Raw genomic sequence first — 18,619 nt, 5'->3', positions numbered from 1 at the left:
GAGGGTAGTCCGTTTAGCGTGCAATCGACTCGGTATACTTATAAGATACTACCATGATTTTTTCAGATTTTTTGGTCCAAAAATAAATTAGGCCGAAAACCGGCCTTACCGACCCTCCCCCTTTAAATTCCACAATTTTGTTTAAAAAATAATCATTGATGGTTAAAATTCAACTGTTATGTTGAAAACTTCTCTTTTTGGATTGAAAATTCAAATATTTTGATAGAAAATTAACTTTTTTGTTATAAATTGAAATTTGGGTATTAAAAATCCAATTGTCATTTTTTTGATTGAAAATTCAATAGCTTGGTTAAAATTTGAACCACTTTATTAAAAAATCATTTTTTTGTTATTGAAGATTCATAATTATAGTTCAAACTTGGTTTTTGTTGTTGAACAATATTTTTTGTTTTTCATTGAAAATTTAACTGTTCCAGTTGAAGATTCATAATTATTTATCTATTTCGTTACTAGTTAACTATTGAATATTTTGAATTTAAAATTTAACTCCTCTTTGGTTGAATTGAACTATTTTGTCGACTTTTTAAAATTTATTTTTTAATTGAAAATTATACTTTTCCATTTTTTAAAATTTATCTTCTTGATTGAAATTTTCTCTTTTCTTGTTAAAAATTTACTGTCTTGTTAAAAATTCAACTGTTTGACAGAAAATTCGTTTTTTGGTTTGAAACTTTAACAATTTGGATACCCTTTTGTTTCTTTTTTAACTAAAAAATAATTTTCAAACTAAAAAATCCTTTGTTTTCGAAAAATAATAGTTTTGGTTGAAAAATTAAACGTCTGGGTGTTTTTTTTTAATTATTTTTTTTTACTGAAAGTTTAACTAGTCCAGTTGAAAATTCATCATTTTCGGTAAAAATTCATCTCGTTGGTTGAAAGTTAACTACTTTTTTGACAAGTCCTTTTTGTTGTTGAAAATTCATGTTTTTAAAAGAAAATGTAACTATTTCATTTTCGGTTAAGATAGATTTTTTTAAATTGAAAATTGAACTACTTGAGTAGAAGTTGAACCACTTCCTAAAATAATTCTTTTTACATTAATTTAACTCTTTTATCAAATGTTTAAAATTAATTTTTTTAACTGAACATTAATTTTTTCTATTTTTTGTTAAAAAATTATCTTTTTTAATTTGAAATTTGTCTTTTTTGTAGAAAACTAATCTGATTTTGTTGAAATGTTCTCTTTTTGGTTAAAAAATAACATTTTGTTCAAAATTCAAATGTTTTATAGAAAACTTGCCTTTGTTTTGATATTCAACAATTTGGATACACTTTTTTTTTCTTTTTTGACTGCATTTTTTTAAATTCGTCTTTTTGGTTGGAACATTCTACTTCTGGGTTGAAAGTTGATCTCCTTTGTTAAAGAAAAATTTTGTTTGTTGAAGATTTATCATTTTATGTAAAAATTCATCTCTTTGGATAGAAATGAAAATATTGGAAACTCAACTATTTGTTTGAAAATTAATGTATTTTGATGGAAATAAAATTTAATTTATTTGTTTTAAACTCAGATTTTGGTGTTAAAAATTCAACTAAAATTTGTTTTTGGCTGAAAATGCAATAACTTAGTTGAAGGTTCAAACAAATAAAAAAAAAAATTTATTGAAGAATAATTTTTTCAACTGAAAATGTAACTTTTCCGTTTTTGGTAATAATTTTGTTTGGTGACAATTCAACTATTTGTTTCGAGACTGATTTATTTGGTTGAAAATTCGTCTTTTAGTTTGAAACTTCATTTTTGTACGTTAAAAACTCAACGGGTTGAGTAAAAATTGAACTATTTTCTTACGACCTTAATTATTTTGTTAGAAATTCAACTCTTTAGTTTAAAATTTGACTATTTTTTTTTTGAAAACTCATTTTCTTTTTTTAATATCTGCAATTTAATTTTTCGTTTGTTGAAAATTCAACTATTTTTTGGTGAAATTCAATCTTTTTCGGTTAAAAATCCATCTTAGTATGCAGAAAATTATATTATTTGGTTAAAAATTCAACAATTTTCTTAAAAATGTAATTATTTGATGATAATTAAACCATTTTTGTAAGTTTTGTTGAAAATTCTTTCTTTTGTATTAAATAATATTTTTTACTGTACAAAAGTCATGTCTGTCGGTTCAAATAAATAAATTTGAAATTTACTTATTTTATTTGAAAAATGTTGTATTCCGTTTATAAAAGATTCCATGTTTAAAATTTTGCATGATTAGAATTCTGGTCTCTGAATATTATTGGTCAGGCGGAATGAAAAATTGGGCAGGGAAAATCAAGGAATTTAAAAAATTAAGATTTTAAGCTACACTGTAAATTCAAAAGCTTTAGAATCTTTTGAATCTTTTGAAATGTTTAAAATCTTGAAATCTGTTGTGCACTAAAAAGTCAAATTGTCAGCCCTTCTTTTTATGCCTAATTAATAGTATAAATCTTTTTTCTTTTTTAGATACCGGAAAATCAGTGCAGAGGTTAATGGAGGCTTTAATTACGTGCGGCTTAACATCCCCATTGTGTAAGTACTCCTCCCTTTATATAACGTGTCTCTGAACTGAAACGCGATTAGCATGTCTTAATATGTACAATATCAATAACTCGCAGCTGCGGATTAAAGAATACGAGAATGCGAGATCCTTTTAAACGAAGATCAGTTCTCCGAACATCCTCTACCGGTAAACAACGTACCACGAATTTTCTTCTTTTGCTCACACTCGTTTTTTACTTCGGACCTTGAGACTAATTTCTTTCTCTATTTTAGTTCATTAGCTTGAATAATTGAGTGACTAGTTAGAAGCAAATTATTTCTGGTTCAGGTGACTGTGACGTGGTGTCGGCGCTCAGAATGGCGCTGATGGATCCCAAGACCAAATTGGGACGGGGACTTGCGATGCTGATCGAGTCCCTCCTACGAGTTTCCGTCCTAAGACCCAGCGAGGAGCAGACCATTCCACAACCAATGAGACCCAGGGTTAGTTACCATTTCAGATTTTCATTATATTTTCGAGAGATTTAATCACTAGCGGTTTCTAAATGGAATTTATAATCTTTTTTTTTTTTTAGTTACCAACTTTAAATCTTGATGCGGCTCCAGATTGTGCGGGAGGGGGTAGTAGCACTGGAGATTATGTAACTGCTGATGATGGTTACGAGGCGGATGTTGAAAATCCTGGAAAGAATGCTCATGAAAATCAACCCAAGAGGTCTAATCAAGCGGGACCAGTAATTGAACCAAGAGGACATGCGAACGCTCATCCTGCTTTATGTTCTCTCGCCGTTGACCTTCTGATTCACTTCAGCAAACAGTAAGTTTGCGTATTTCATTCATAATTGCAAGATGTTCAACTTCAAAACAACTCGAGTCAGAAAGAGTTGACTTCCTGGTAGGGAGTAGCATTTTAATGGAGATAGGTATATAACAAAGTGTGTCAAACAAATATTTTCTGCGTTCCTTCAATAATCATCGCTTCCTTCTGTAGAAAAACGTATCGGCTTGTGACTAATCCGGGTGACTAATATAAGTATTTTATTGCTATAAGTGTCCATTGAAGGCCTATTGGCAATGAAAGTGAATAACTGAATCACCAATTTAACTTCTGCGTAATATAAAAAATGTAGAGAGTAGTGAATGAAAGATAAACAAGATTAACTCTGTAATGCGAATATTGTTATCATTTTTTACAGGGGCTTAGATGGTGAGAGGGGCGTCATCGTAACAGGGGGATTAAGAAGAGTCGCTACCACCTGCAGAGAAAGTGCGTCAAGCTGCGCTGCCATCGCTGGCTCTGGAGCCATTACAAGATTACTTGATGGGTTCAAGGACATACTCGTCAGCAGAGATCCCCAGCATACAGGTATTATATTCTCTTGAATCTTAATCCTCAGCCTGTAAGATTCTAAGTATGATTCTAATGCAAGGGGATCATCCCATAGATCTTTTTTTCATTTGAAATCAAATGTTTTTCAAATATGCATAAGGAATTCAAATAATTCTTGGACATTCAACTTCAGCTAGGTCTAAATGGTGCCTGGTCTAAATATTTTGATCTGGAATGATACCATTTTTATTGCTTTTAGTCTATTGTTTTAAATTTAATATTTAAAATTGTTAGAATTAAAAAGTGTCAACGACCAGAAAAAATTGGTGAACCTATAAATGACCGTAAATATGACTGGTATATATCCAGGGTGTCCAGCGACCTTGACAACCTTGGAAGCCTGGAATTCTCCTTGAATTTCTATTAAACCTTGAAAACCTAGAAATCTCTTTGAATTTCTCCTGAGAATCTTGAATATGAATTTCAGTTTTACTTTTAAAGCAGTTTTCGAGGGTTCACCACGCAGTGTTTGAGTATACGCCAGATTTCAAAAGGTCACACAATAATTCTAAATATTTCAAAATATTTTAAAGGTTTTATAATATTTAAAAGGGTTTTGAACTCTTCAATAAGATTTCACGAATTTCAAAGACTTAAAAATGATTCAAGAATTTGAAAAAGGCGTGTAGACAAAATTTCAAAGATTTAATAAAAATTCGAATATTTTACAAAAATTTTAAATTTCTAAAAAGATTTCAAGGGATTGAAATATTTTAACAGGGATGCGGTACACCAGATATCAAAGGTTTTAAAGCATTTCAAAGATTTTAAGCGATATGAAAAAGTTTTAGAAGATTTCCAAATATTTCCCAAAGATATCAAACATTTAAATGATTTTAAATGAATACAAAAGTTTTCAAAAAGGTTTGAAAGAATTCGTAAAGATTCAGAATATTTCAAAGATTTCAAAAAGAGTATATTTGACCAGATTTCAAAGAATTTAAACAATTTCGAAAGTTTTCAATAAATCTCTGATTTCAAAAGAATTGAATGATTTTACCAAAACTTTAATAGATTTTAAAACTTTGAGAAGATTTCCAGAATTTTAAAGATATTAGGAAGTAAACCAGATTTCTGAGATTTCAGAAAACTTAAAAGATTTGCAACGATTTCAATTATTTTAATATTTTAATTATATCAAATGAATATGAAAAATTTCATACAAATTTCAAAACTATTTTAAATGTTTCAAAAATGGTACAGTATACCAGATTTAAAAGATTTTACAACATTTAAAAGATTTGAAATAATTTCAAAAATTTTAGAATATTTAAAAAGATTTCACAAAGACTTCCAATATTTGAATGTGTTTCAAAAGATTTTAAAAATTTCAAAGATTTCAAAATGGGTTCACAAATATTTCAATGAATTTTTAAAGATTATAAAAGCTTTCAAGAAATTAATTTTTTTAAGATATCAAAGATATTAAACATTTCAGAACATTTCAATGGTTTCGAACAATTTGAAAAGGTTTTAAGAAATTTGAGAATATTTAAAAAGATTTCAGTGATTTCAAACGAATACAAAAGTTTTCACAAACAAAGATTAAAGAAAGATTTCACAAATAATTAAAATATTTCAAAAATTGCCACAAAGATTTTAAAGAATTCAAGGATTTCGAAGATTTTACAACAATTTAAAAAGATTTTATAAAGATTTCACAGAACTGTATAGATTTCATAAATACTTGAAATGCTTTAAAAGATTTCAACAAATTCACAAAGATTTCAAAAGATAAAAAAATTTTAAATAGATTACGAAAATGTTAAGGGTTTGAAAGACTTTACAAAGATTTTAACATTTTCCCAAAGATTTCACAAAGACGACTTCTGTTCGAAAAATGAAGAATTTCTTTATTTATGATTCTGCTTTCTTTAGAAATTTATGGCCAATAAAAAATGGAATGTTTGATCTTTTACATGTATAACAAACAGTTATTTCATTATGTGACGTAAAAAAGGAGACCTGGAAAAACTTGATTTCTTGATTTGGAAAACCTGCAAAAGGCCTTGAATTTTGTTCGAAATTGTGCAATTTAAAAATTAAAGCCTTCTGATAGTTGAACGATGATAAATTCACTGCATTAAGAGTTTAATAGACTAAAATTTAAATTTCGGGCATTTTAAAATTTGAAATTAAACGTACTTTAAATAAAATAATTAAATAAAAAAGCGGAACATCAAATAAGTGTAGATGGATATTTAAAAAGAGGCTATTTTATTCGCTCAATCTTACACAATTTCAAATTGAAAGTATCAATAGTTCAAGAATTTACTGTGCTGTTTTTAATCTATTAAATTTTGATTGCCCTGATTGTAAAATTTTTTAATATTTTAATTTTGAATAACATTCTGTTTAAAATGTTTCGCTTCAATTCATTTTGTATTGGAAGGCCTCGAAATAAAAACTGTTCAATTTTCATGGCTTCTGTTTTGGAATTGTACAATTTTAAATGCTTTTCATTTGCAGATTAATAAGGTAAATTCAGGGCGGCCGGGAAACCGGGAAATGTCGATAAATTTATTCTTTGACCAGAAATTTTACAACTTTTTAGAAAAAAATCTGTTCAGGTTTTATTTTTTCTGTCTAAAGTTGCTTAAAATGATTTGCAGCTTAGTTTTTATTACATCAAATGGAAAAATGTTTGCCTTTAGAGTTAAATTTTTAAAATTTCATTGACCCTGAAAAATGTTCGCGAACTGGGAAAAAACCGAGAATTTTTTTCTTTGATTAAAACGGCCACACTGTAAATTGATCTAAAGGATGAGTTGGTGCTCCTGCATTTTTTTTTTAAATGGTCGAAGCGATATAAATTGGCAGCAATTTTTATTTTCATGTTTGGTAATTTGGAGGCCTTTTCAAAATTCATTTTCTTTCTATTTTTCAGACCTTCGACACGCAGTTCTGGAAGTCTTCACTCTGCTCGCCACCCAATCAATTTCTTCAACAGAACTAGTGTCTTATCTCTCCCTCTTCAAAGTCCCAGTACCATGCTTATCATCTCTTCTAGACCCTCTCTTCCGTCTCGTACTTTTAACAAAACCCCAACCAAACTTCATCCTCTCCTTCCCAGTCCCCACAGAAACAACTGTCTCCGCAAAAACCTACAAAGAGGAGAGTAAAAATATTGAAAAGGCAGAAAATCTAGTCAACAACTTTCGCAAACGACACATGGCATCCAGGATTTGTAGCCCCTGGTCCGTTCACGCAATCTGTCTACCAGTAGGTCCAGAACTTTCATGGCCAGTCTGGCTGCACGGAGGTTCAGCCTCATTGTGGTTGAGAGTAGAAAGAGGACTTTCCGTCGGCCACAGAGGATACATTCTCAACGCCAGCTCCCTAGCCGACTCAGAAAACGACAGCTTATCCGACTGGGGCGTTCTCACCGACAATTGGAGCCGAGAAGTTGTAGAAGATTCATCATACCCGCCAGCACCGAAATCAATAGTTCACCTCATGTCCGTAGGTTTCGAATCTCTCGTTCTTGAACTCTGGATCGACCTCAGATCTGACAAACTAATTCTAAGACTGACACGACCCGATGATAAAAATAATCGTACTATTTCCGAAACATCAATAAGCGGTCTTCTCCCATCTGGACGATGGCATCATCTAGCTTTAAATTTCAAAGACACAGTCCTCAACAAACACAGCGCTGTCGTCGAAGTTGTTTTATGGGTCGACGGTTGGAAAGAAGTTAGCGCTCAATTACCTTTTGATGGTTTGCTCGTAAGAAAACCCGGAACGACATGTATACTTCTGGGACAAGTTGGACCCAGTGGTATTGGCGCCTGGTATCTCGGAAATCTGATGATGTTCCGGTGTCCAGTTTTCACTCGAGAAAGGGCTTTGTACCTCGCAAGTCTCGGTCCGAATCACACGAATCTCGCAGAATGTATTTTACAAAACGACAAACCAAACTTTGCACCGCTCATTGCCTCTGGTGCACTCAACGGCATTCGCGAATTAAAGTTCGAGGGCGGAAAATTCGACACGAGTCGCAGGAAATCCTACGGAGGAACGTATTTTCGACTTGCAGTGGAAACCAAAGTCTGTGATACGAAAATTGACTGGGATGCTGTCATGGACGCGACAAGTACACAGCTTGGAGAACTTCAGGATAATCTTCTTCTTAGCTGCGAAGCTCAAAGTCCGAACATGTTTCATTTGTATCCACAAGCAATTGCTAATCCCGGAGCAGTTGTGAGGAATCTCTTCCCTGGCCAACCAGTTTTTCGAGTTATAACAGCACCAGAGCATCGGGTCTCCCAGCAGCCACCACTTTCAATCCCTCCCATCGTATCGGCACATTTAGAGTTCAAACAATACAGAGGACTAGTTCCCGCAGCTCGGCAAGTCGGCGGAATTCCCATTTTCCTTTATCTATTCGCCCGCGTTGTGGAGCTGAACTCAACTGAAGTCGAACAGGCTTTAGCGCTTTCGATTGTTTTAAATCTTGCTCGTAGCGATTCGATTTTGCTGAATCAGTATCGATCAGAAGGAGCACCTTCGCTTGTTCTCCGGGTTTTGGAATCACAAAGGTGCCACGCTGGAAGACACATGTTGAAGGCGATACTGGACGCAGCATGTGACAGTTCTGTATTGATCAAAGACGTCGGCAATGGAGTTCACTCAATTTCACAAGACTGCGAAGCCGTTATTACGGACCCTGTGCTGATCAAGTGCGCTTTGGAAGCCTGGAGGACTTGGTCCAGGTTTGATACTTTGAATTTACTTCTCCAATCCTTACTCCTTTTACTGAGAGACCAGCACTCACAGAGGGAATTTAACGCTTCACAACTAAACAGAATTGGATTTGTGGACACGATTCTCACTCTCTGCAAAGAGTACTTCATGTATGAAGATCTGGAGGCATTACTAGACCCAACCACAGGCAACGCAATAGTGGAACTCGTCCGTGCCCTAATGGGTGCACCGCCCGAATTCGCACATCTCGTCGCAATCACAGATTATTTGATTCTTGTGCATCAAGCATCAAAGACATACGTCACTCATTCAAAGCACAACATCTATTTTCTGCTGCCTCCTTTAGAAGAAGCGACATCAGTGATTAAGAGCAGTACGACAATGTCTGTCAGTTCTTCCGATGAATCTATTGGGACAGTCGAAAGCAGTAAACTAAGCAAAGCCTTGACGAATAACCAGATAAAGAAGGGCAGGATGAAGAGAAAAGAAAGGCAAAATGGATCCCGGCAAGATACGAGTACAGGTGAAGATTCTGGAATTGCAGCCAGCGATGGTTCGAACCCGCAGAATGAGAAACAGTCAGTCTGGACGGATGAACGAAGAGCCTGTCAAGGATTAGTATGCGAAGGTTTGCTTTTACTGCTGCGAGATGCTCTCAGAGTTTTGCCAGATAGTCAAGTCGGTTCTGTTCTCAAACACGTCCTCCGAGTTGAACTTTTGCTCGTCCTGGCGAACAACCCAGATGCCAGAGTTCGCACAGCGCTGATCAAAGTTATCCAAACCTATTTAGAACGAGCGAGCGACGAGGAAATAAACAAGTTTATCAAGCGGAGATATTTTATGCATCTCGCGAACCAAATCTCACTTTATCCTGGAAGCGAACCACTTATAGTTTCTCTAGCTAGTTTGGCTTCGAGAGGACCAACTCTGGCAGCAATGCCTCCTTTGCTGGCTATGATTTCTAAAGCAGCAGCCACTGATCCTAATTTAGCGCGACCCATGGTCTCCTATTTGACAGACATCGTTTCCAAGAACCCGAATTCCTTAAGGATGATTTTAGAACAAGGCTTGATGGAATCCCTCGCTCGGGCACTGGTAAACGCCGCACATAAAGGAAGTTCAGCGACTCTTTTCCGGGACATCCACGTTTTACTTGTCGCGATTGCAACGAAACTTTTGGAATCTCCAGGATATCATCATATGCAGGCGATCGCTGATTTGCATTTGATCTTGAGTCACGTGGAATTAAGAGAAAGGGCGAATTGCGGAACAGACAAGTCTTGTGTTTTGGTGACAAGAGATGCTCAAGTTGCTCTTTTCGATGGAGAACTGGATGCGCTTACTTCTAAAGTTTCAAGCCATTCTGGTTTTAGACTCAGGAGCACCGCATCTTATTTAGCATCGGCCTCTTATTTAACTTCGGTGCTCACAACATCAAGTGAGCAAAGTGATCAAGGTTCGCGATCCTCTAGTTATGGGAGTCTGCACGGAAGCTTGAACACGATATCAAGAGAACCAGGAAAAGGGGAACTCAATGAACGATTCCGAACGGTTTTGAATAAGGCTGTGGAGTTTATTACAACTGCGGATGAGCCACCTTCTGCAAATGAATTACAACTAACGAGACGATTATTTTCAATACTATTGCATGGACTATCCGGACCTTTGGAGAGGAGGAGCTACTGGGGAGCTGTATGGTCATCAAGGCCAGCCTTGAGAAAAAACACAGCAAAGATTATGGTATGGTTATTGGCACCACATCAGAACATGGGTACAAGAGTTTATGCAGTCAGGTCCCTTATGGAAGAACCAAAAGTCCGAGAAATTCTTACATCACTTTTGGATGTTCACCCCCAGGTTGAGCAAAAGTTTACAGTGTTCTTGTGGGATTTATTGTGTCGCAGAGACGAGATGCCGAGCGCGGATGCTAGGGTCTGCGCTGAGCTCCGAGAGGCTCTCAACGTTTGGAGTCTGGCAAAAGGCTTGGAAGAAGGAAAAGCAGCTCTCTGGTCCGAGGAACTAGATCTCCTGCGCGGAGAATTGGCAAAGGATCGGAATATTTGGTTAGAGAGCCACTTTCCCGCGGTCAAGAGAATTGGCGGGAAGTTCGACACGATTGCGAAGCAGCTTATGGAAAGCGCGATGGCGATAACCAGAACAGTTGTAGAAGAACAAAACCGTGAGAGAAAAGTCTTGATGGAGAAGCTGAAATACTCTAAAGCGATGGAGGCCCAGGCGATGGCTAGATGGAAGGAATTGACAAAACGTCTGACTCATGAGCGAGCACCTTGGCATTTTCCAGAGAGCTATCCTAATAGTTGGGAGCTCGACCCAACTGAAGGTCCCGCTAGGGTCCGGATAAGACTTCAAAGATGTCATTTAAACATCGACAAGAGGTTCTTTATGTCTCATCATCAAGAAAAACTAGACTCGGCAAGGATAGAGGCACCCTTGTCTTATTTATTCGCCACTGATCGTCAGGACGCGAATGCAACTGCTTTGATCGAAAGGCTCCACACGAGTGAAAGAATCCAGAAAATGTCTCAGGCGAGTGTTGTCACGCCTCGAGCTGAATTGGCAGGTGAAGCTCTCATCGGCGAGTCCTGTTTCTATTTCATTCCCGATAATCCTGACATGCCTTTACAAACAGACATCGCTTTAGGAGGTCTTGATCTTGCGATGGCTGGAGGCACAGCCTGGAGACTCGAAGACATCAGGGAAATTCACCGGAGAAGATATCAGTTGCAGGAAAGAGCAATTGAAATTTTCCTTGTCTCAGGTAGAACCTATCTTCTAGCCTTCAATTCTTCAAAGGAAAGGGATGAGTTTGCGGTGGAATTATCTGCTTGCAATCTTCCAAGTCGGGTTCCTGGCGACGATTTGGGAGAAGCCCTGTCTCTCTGGCGCAATGGGGCTTTGACGAATTGGGAGTACATTATGTGTCTGAACAAACTAGCGGGACGCTCTTATAATGACTTGATGCAGTATCCAGTATTCCCATTCGTCTTGTCAGAGTACACGAGCGATAAAATCGACCTGTCGAATCCGAAGATCTACAGAAACTTTAAGAGGCCAATGGCCGTGCAGGATAAGAAAAACGAGCAGCATTATGTCAACAATTACAACTATCTCAAGCAAGCTTTGAACGAAGGATTGAACCTCATTGCCTTAAATCAAGAACCTTTTCATTACGGTTCTCATTACAGCAACTCTGGGACGGTTTTACATTTTCTGGTGAGGCTTCCTCCCTTTACAAGTATGTTCCTCTCATACCAGGATGACAACTTTGATATTCCGGATCGAACATTCCATGCCTTGGCTACTACTTGGAGACTGACGAGTTGCGACTCGACGACTGATGTTAAGGAATTAATTCCAGAGTTCTTTTACCTGCCAGAGTTTCTTCTCAACGCGGAAGGTTTTAACTTTGGTGTGAGACAGAATGGGAATAGAGTTGGGGATGTTAAATTACCAGCCTGGAGTGGAGGCGACGCTCGGTTGTTTATTTTAGCTCACAGGGCAGCTTTGGAATCGGATCTTGTGAGGGAAGTTCTGCCGTTTTGGATAGACTTGGTCTTCGGGTTCAGACAGACTGGTAAACCTGCAGTGGAGGCGATTAATGTTTTTCATCCTGCTACCTATTATGGATTTAATGTGGAACAAATTGCTGATCCTCTGGAACGACAGGCTTGGGAAACGATGGTTCGGACTTACGGACAAACTCCTGCTCAGTTATTTAGAGCTGCTCATCCCTTACCGATCCAAAATCCGGCAATTTTCATGCAAACGAATAATCTTCCGATGGTTATTGACGGAATGGATGGAATTAAATGGGGGAATTATGTGGGCGCACCTGGTAATGAACCCGTACTCTGTTGGAAACACAAACATAGAGCACCTCTGGCTTATTTGGTACCGTTGTCAACGGGTGATGTCTTTGGAATACCGAGTGGCACGACCCTTTTATTGGGATACAGCAGAGAGAAAGGTATTTCCCCGTTTTTTGGAATGCCGAAATTTTTTTCCAACTCTTTGGGGGTTGAAGCTATGAATGGGTTTTTAGGTGCGAGTATGCTGAGCAACATGTCATTACTGGGAGCGGCTTTAGCATCCTGGAGTGGCAATGACGGCATTGCGAGGCTCAAATCGAAGAAGGAACAACCGCCGAGACCTTTGATCAGGTCTTCTGGACTCGATCCTGTAAGAATGATTTTTTTTACTCCTTCAAATATTATGTGAAATTAGTATTTAAAAATAGCATTAACCGGTCAAAACCTTCTAGAGTGATCCTTGGACTTTGAGTCAATTCATTTTTTTAAATTAATTTCTGGTGGAACAGACACGTCTTTTGAAGCTTTAGTGCATTCTAATGAATAATTTGCAGTGCCCTATTTTCAAGATTAGGTCATTTTGAAGAAAATAGCAGAAACAAGGAATTTCTACAAGAAGTAACTGTAAAAAAATCAGGGCTGCGGCACAGTCACTATTGGTCACTTTTTTTATCATTAAAGATTTTAGGGTATTTTTAGAAGTTGTAAGGCATTTAAAAAAATTTTAATTTGAAATTTTTTACGGAATTTTCAAAGCTTCCAAGAAATAATTGATTACTTTCATTAATTTGTAGGGATTTCAAAGCGTTTGAAATATTTTAAGATAAAGAATTTTCTAGCATTTCGGAAGATATAGATATTTTAAAAGATTTCACAAGATTTTATAAGATTTCCTAGGATTTCAATAATTTTAAGAGATGTTAAAGCTCTCAATGCATTTCAATACATTTTCCAGGATTTCAGAAAACGTGAGATTTCACAGTATTTTATAATATTTTAATGAATTTCAAAGAATTTATTTACGATTCTTCGGAATTCTTTGTGATTTTTTCAATTCACTCGAATTTTTATAAATTTATTGAATTTTACTTTATTCAATGGATTTTTTTTAATTAAAATTTTTATTATGCGATTGGTTTTTTAACAAATTTAACCGGATTTGAAAATATTTTAAGGGATTTTAAATATTTTAGGTTACTTAAAACAATTGAAAATAAATGTTTAAATAATTTTATAAGAAGTGAATGATTTCGTAGGATTTTAAGGGATTCTCAAATGTTGCGGAATTCGCTCTGGATTCATTTAAATCCTTATGAATTCTTCTAAATTCACTTAGTTTTACTCAAATCAATGGATTTTTAAAGAAAGTTTGTTTAATTCATTATAAGTCTTGTAAACTCACCTTAAATTCGTAGCCTTTTAATTAAATTCTTTTGAATGCCCTTTTTATTTTTCTGAACTTATTTAAAACTTACTGAATTTAAAGAATTTTGTCATATTTTTTAATTGCTTTTTGAATTCAGCTAAATTTTTTATGAATTTCATCAATTCATATTAATTCTTTGGAATTTTTTGTAGTCATTAATAACTTTTTTCCTTAGAAATTAGTAGGGCTTTCAAAGATTTGAAGAGGTTTGAATGTATTTCGGAGTTCACCCTGAATTCTTATTCATATACACTGAATTCTTTTATATTTTTTTAAATTCTTTTCAATGTCTTTAAGTCACTTTAATTCTTGTAAATGTACTCAATTCTACATATGTTAATTGATTTTTTAAAATTTTATCATATTTTTTTAATTATTTTAAATTCACTTAATTTCTTTTTAAATTCAGCTTGATTTCTAAAAGGAATTTCATCGAATTCTTCTCATTTCCCTTAAATTCTTATAAATTCATTCAGATTTTACTAAAATAAATTTTTTTTTCGATTTTAAAAAATGTTTCTATTCATTTAAATTCTTTTGAATTGTTTTGTAGTCAATTGGTCACTGTTTTGGTTAGAAATTAGTAGGGTCTCCAAGATTTATAGTGATTTGAATTTTCTTTAATTTCACCCTGAATTTTTATTAATTTACCCTGAATTCCTTTAAATTCTCTGGGATTCTCTTGAATTTTTTTAATTTAATTTAATTCATCGAAATTTGCGAAACACTACTTAATTCAATGGATTTAAAAAAAAATTTAAACGTTTTTTATTTAATTGTTCTTGAAGTTTGTTAAACTCTCCTCGAATTCTCAAGCGTTTCATCAAATTCCTTTAAATTCCCTTGATTTTTTCTAAGCTTATTTCAAAGTCATTGAATTCAATTAAGTTTTTTCATATTTTAAAACTGTTTTCAATTAATTTGAATTTTTAAATTAACCTTGAATTTTTACGAATTTCATCGAATTGTTCTCGTTTCCTCTACATTCCTTTAAATTCATTTATTTCAATTTCACGGAAATCAATGTCATATTTTTTATTAACAAAATTTGTTCAAATCCATTTGAATTTCGTTGAATTTATCTTTAATTGTTTTTAAAGTCTTGTGAATTTATCCTTAATTTGTGACCCTTTGAGCACGAAAAAAGTACCCTATCAACGTGACAAAAAAGTACTCTTTGGTCCCTATATTTTATCTCATAGGGACTGAGAGGCCTAAATTGAGTTATAAAGATTGATCACTAGTTTTACAGATTTTCGAAAGTGGACCTAAAACACTGCGGGCTTTGGTGATATAAAAATTCTTCTTCTCTTGATTGTAAAATTACAATACATCCAGAATTGTATTTTATGATTAAACGAAGAAAAAAAATTATGGGTTCCTTTTAGTTTCAAACCAAAAATTAAAAGTCTTCTTAGGAGTAAAACAAGCTTTATTTTCCATCATAATTGTTCCATTTTATACTTTCATACCTTGAGAGGAATCTACTTGTTTTTCCAAAGGGATTGTTTTCTGACTTACTTCAAAGGTAAATTCAAAACCCATTTAAAATATATGGTAATAGAACAATTTTTAAAATAATTTCTTGTATTCCGAGTGATAAGTAACACAAAGTTATATTCTGCGTAATATTCTTATGTTTTTTTTCAATAAAATCAGCTGTTTTTCTTGTGTAGATCACAGTAATGAGCTCAGCGCCAGATTCTGGTCAACTTTGGGCTGGCCATTCATCGGGTAGCATCTCAGTTTACGCCTACGGAATAAATCCCACCGGAAAAATTGAATTTAGACTTGCTGCAGAGACTATTTTATTGGCACATCGAAGTTCAGTCACAGTAATATCTCTCAGTCGGGCTTTTAGCATCGGTGTATCAGGCGATGCAGAAGGAGTTATCGCTATCTGGGACTTAAACTGGTTAGTACTTTTACCTATTTTTTTGCACATAAATAAATATGCAGATAAATAAATGTGACAGTTTACCACTCACCAGAGTATGCGAACTGTTCGTGTCCCAGTTCTGCGAAAATTCCAATTTATCATATTAAAATAGCTTTTTTATATAAATTATGAATAGAAGTTTACAGTTCATTCGTAAAATTGAGTCAAAAGGTCAGTTACTCAGTTTGAAAACCAAAAATTTAATATTTCATTAGTTTTTCTTGTATAGTTCTGAATAGTACAATATTTCATAGTACATGTTTTCAAAAGTTTTCTATTTTTTATAGCGAAAACTAAAAACACCCATATTTTAAAATTAAAAATCCATCTATTCTGAAGAAAAATCAACTTTTTTGTTTTAATTTAACTGTTTTTGTTTGGAATTTTATCGGTTGAAGTCTCTTCTCTTTAATCGCAAATTGTATTTTTATTTATTTTTTAATAAAAACTGGTCATTTTAATTGGAAAAATTACATGATTTGTTGAAAATTGATCCTTTTTGTTAATTTCATCGCGACTTTCAATTAAAAATGTTTTTGATTGAAATATCAACGATTATATTTTTAATTTTTTGTTGAAGATTAATTTATTTGATTTACAATAAAATATTTTGATGCAATTCAGGATTTTTTTGTTAAAAATTGATTTATAACTGAAAATTTAACATGATCGTTTTTGGTTTATAAATCACCGCTTTCAGTTGAAAAATGAACCTTTTGGATGAAAACTCATGTATTTTATTAAAAATTCTCCTATGGTTGAAAATTAATATTTTTGATTGAAAAAATATTTCTAGGTTGAAAATGTAACTATTTTTTTAATTCGTTTTTCTTTTCTTGTAAATTGATATTTTTAGTTGAAAAACAAAGTAAGTGTTTGAAAATGGACTTTTTTAAAGAAAATTATTGTTCGTGTTTGCAAATTCATTTATTCTGGTTATATGTTAATTTCTTTAATTAAAATATCAATTACTTTTAAAAAAAATTTTTATTAAAAATTAATTTTTTAGTTTAAAACTCGACTTTTTGGTAGAAAATTAATCTTCCTGTTGGAAACTTATTATTTTTTTAGTAGAAAAATTATTATTTTTATTTGCAAAATTTAAGTATTTTGTCCAAACCTCTCTAAAAAACGTAAATCGCTGAAAAAATCTTTATCTTTAAAAACTAAAAATGTATTATTTAAAATACCCATTTCCAGTGTAAAGCGATAAGAGAACCTAAAATGGTTGAAAATTGGGAATCTAGAGGATGGTTCTTGTTTATATATTATATTAAAACTCTTTTCTGAAGATATTCATTTCCAGTGAAATACTCTAAAATAAAATATTTATAATAATTTAAATAATTTTTGGATCAATTAAAAGTTTTAATTTAACCGGACAAGAATATTAAAAACCACAAACGTTTCTCAATTCCCTTAAGGTTGCCCACGGGTTTTCTCATTAGAAAGAATTATTTGTAAATTTAATTTTCAAAATTTTAAATTTAAGATATATAACTTCAAGTAATAAAAAGCCAGTCATATTTTTAAAAACAACGATGCGAGATTTTCAAAATATTTCGCTACCGGACTTTTTTTTTAGATAGAAAATGTCAGTGTATATGTTGATAGTGCCTTTTTTAAGAATTCAAATAAGATTCGAAAGATTTTTTGGGAATCATTGGATATACTAAAAATTGGGTTATGATTTTTACAGCTTGACGTACGTTCGATCAATTGTATGTGATGCGGGACATCCAATCACTATGATTTCAATCAGCGAAACATTGGGAGATATTGCAGCTGTTTTCGATGTAACAAAAAATTCAGAACGGAATTCTTATAATAAATCGGAATTGAGAGTCTACACAATCAATGCTCGACCTGTTGGATCTGTGACATCTCGAAGAAAAATTACTGCATTATCTTATAGTAATGCACCAGAAGGTGTTTCTGTAAATGTCATTATTACGGGATTAGATAACGGAGTGCTTAGGTAAATATTCGTATAAATTACAATTTATGCCATTTCAAACATTCAGCTGTTTCGAAATTTTATAATATTTTGCAGGATTTCTTGATAACATGTATATATTAATTCTTAAGAACGCATTTAGTTCACAAAATCAATAATGAATTCTACTTTTAATTACTAGTATGATGGTATATAATCGGAAAAATATTTTTTTTAATGAAAATGTAACAAGTTATCTAAGTTGATGCGATTATAAAAGCACTAAAAACGCAACACGCGTGCTATCCGCCAGATTGTTGTCCTTCTGCCACACGTATTAATATCTAAATTAATATCTATTATGAAACGTAAAAAACAATTACATAATTTTTGATTATTAATGCATTTTTTGATCAGAAGTAGCAATTTCCGACGAAAAATACGTATATTACGTATTATTATTTGAAATATTGTAAATATTCTTTAAAATCGAATAATTTTTTAAATAATAATAGCAATTTTAGACGAAAATCACTGACATAACGTAAAAGGTTATAAACCTTGTTCAAATTATAACGATTTTCGTTTGAAAATCCACATTTTCGATGTAAAATTCCAACTTAACCAAAAATTCTTAAAAAGTGATTAATTCTATTTGAAATCTAATAATTTTTAAATAAAACTTTTAATTTTCGGCGAAAAATACTAACACACTGCGAAATTGTTTAGTTTTAGAAGTTTTATTATTTTAAACAAAAACGGATAAGGCCAATTTTCACATGAGATGTTCGTCTGATGACGAGGAACGTAAAAATGGGTGCCTGGCAGGTGTGAGTGGATGCGTTCACCTGTGGCGACCTGTCAAAGGTGCGAATTTTTGGCAGTTAACTTACGTGA

The 18,619-nt window shown here is 33.4% G+C and overlaps 1 protein-coding gene across 6 annotated transcripts in view; it reads left to right on the top strand.

Annotated features, from left to right (window-relative positions):
- Positions 1 to 18,619, top strand: part of LOC117181388 (lysosomal-trafficking regulator) — a 52,900-nt gene that overhangs the window by 30,314 nt on the left and 3,967 nt on the right. For all 6 annotated transcript variants that reach the window (XM_033373993.1, XM_033373995.1, XM_033373994.1 and 3 more), the window contains 8 exons: positions 2,459 to 2,524; positions 2,823 to 2,977; positions 3,070 to 3,311; positions 3,691 to 3,860; positions 6,772 to 12,579; positions 12,655 to 12,791; positions 15,524 to 15,762; positions 17,486 to 17,764. In XM_033373993.1, the coding sequence (XP_033229884.1) occupies positions 2,459 to 2,524; positions 2,823 to 2,977; positions 3,070 to 3,311; positions 3,691 to 3,860; positions 6,772 to 12,579; positions 12,655 to 12,791; positions 15,524 to 15,762; positions 17,486 to 17,764 (7,096 nt within the window). The remainder of the gene's footprint in view (positions 1 to 2,458; positions 2,525 to 2,822; positions 2,978 to 3,069; positions 3,312 to 3,690; positions 3,861 to 6,771; positions 12,580 to 12,654; positions 12,792 to 15,523; positions 15,763 to 17,485; positions 17,765 to 18,619) is intronic.

Source organism: Belonocnema kinseyi, chromosome 10 (genome assembly GCF_010883055.1).
Source record: "Belonocnema kinseyi isolate 2016_QV_RU_SX_M_011 chromosome 10, B_treatae_v1, whole genome shotgun sequence".
Classification (NCBI taxonomy): Eukaryota; Metazoa; Arthropoda; class Insecta; order Hymenoptera; family Cynipidae; genus Belonocnema; species Belonocnema kinseyi.
The sequence above is the reverse complement of the archived record's forward strand: the minus strand, read 5'-3'. Positions and strand labels throughout refer to the sequence as shown.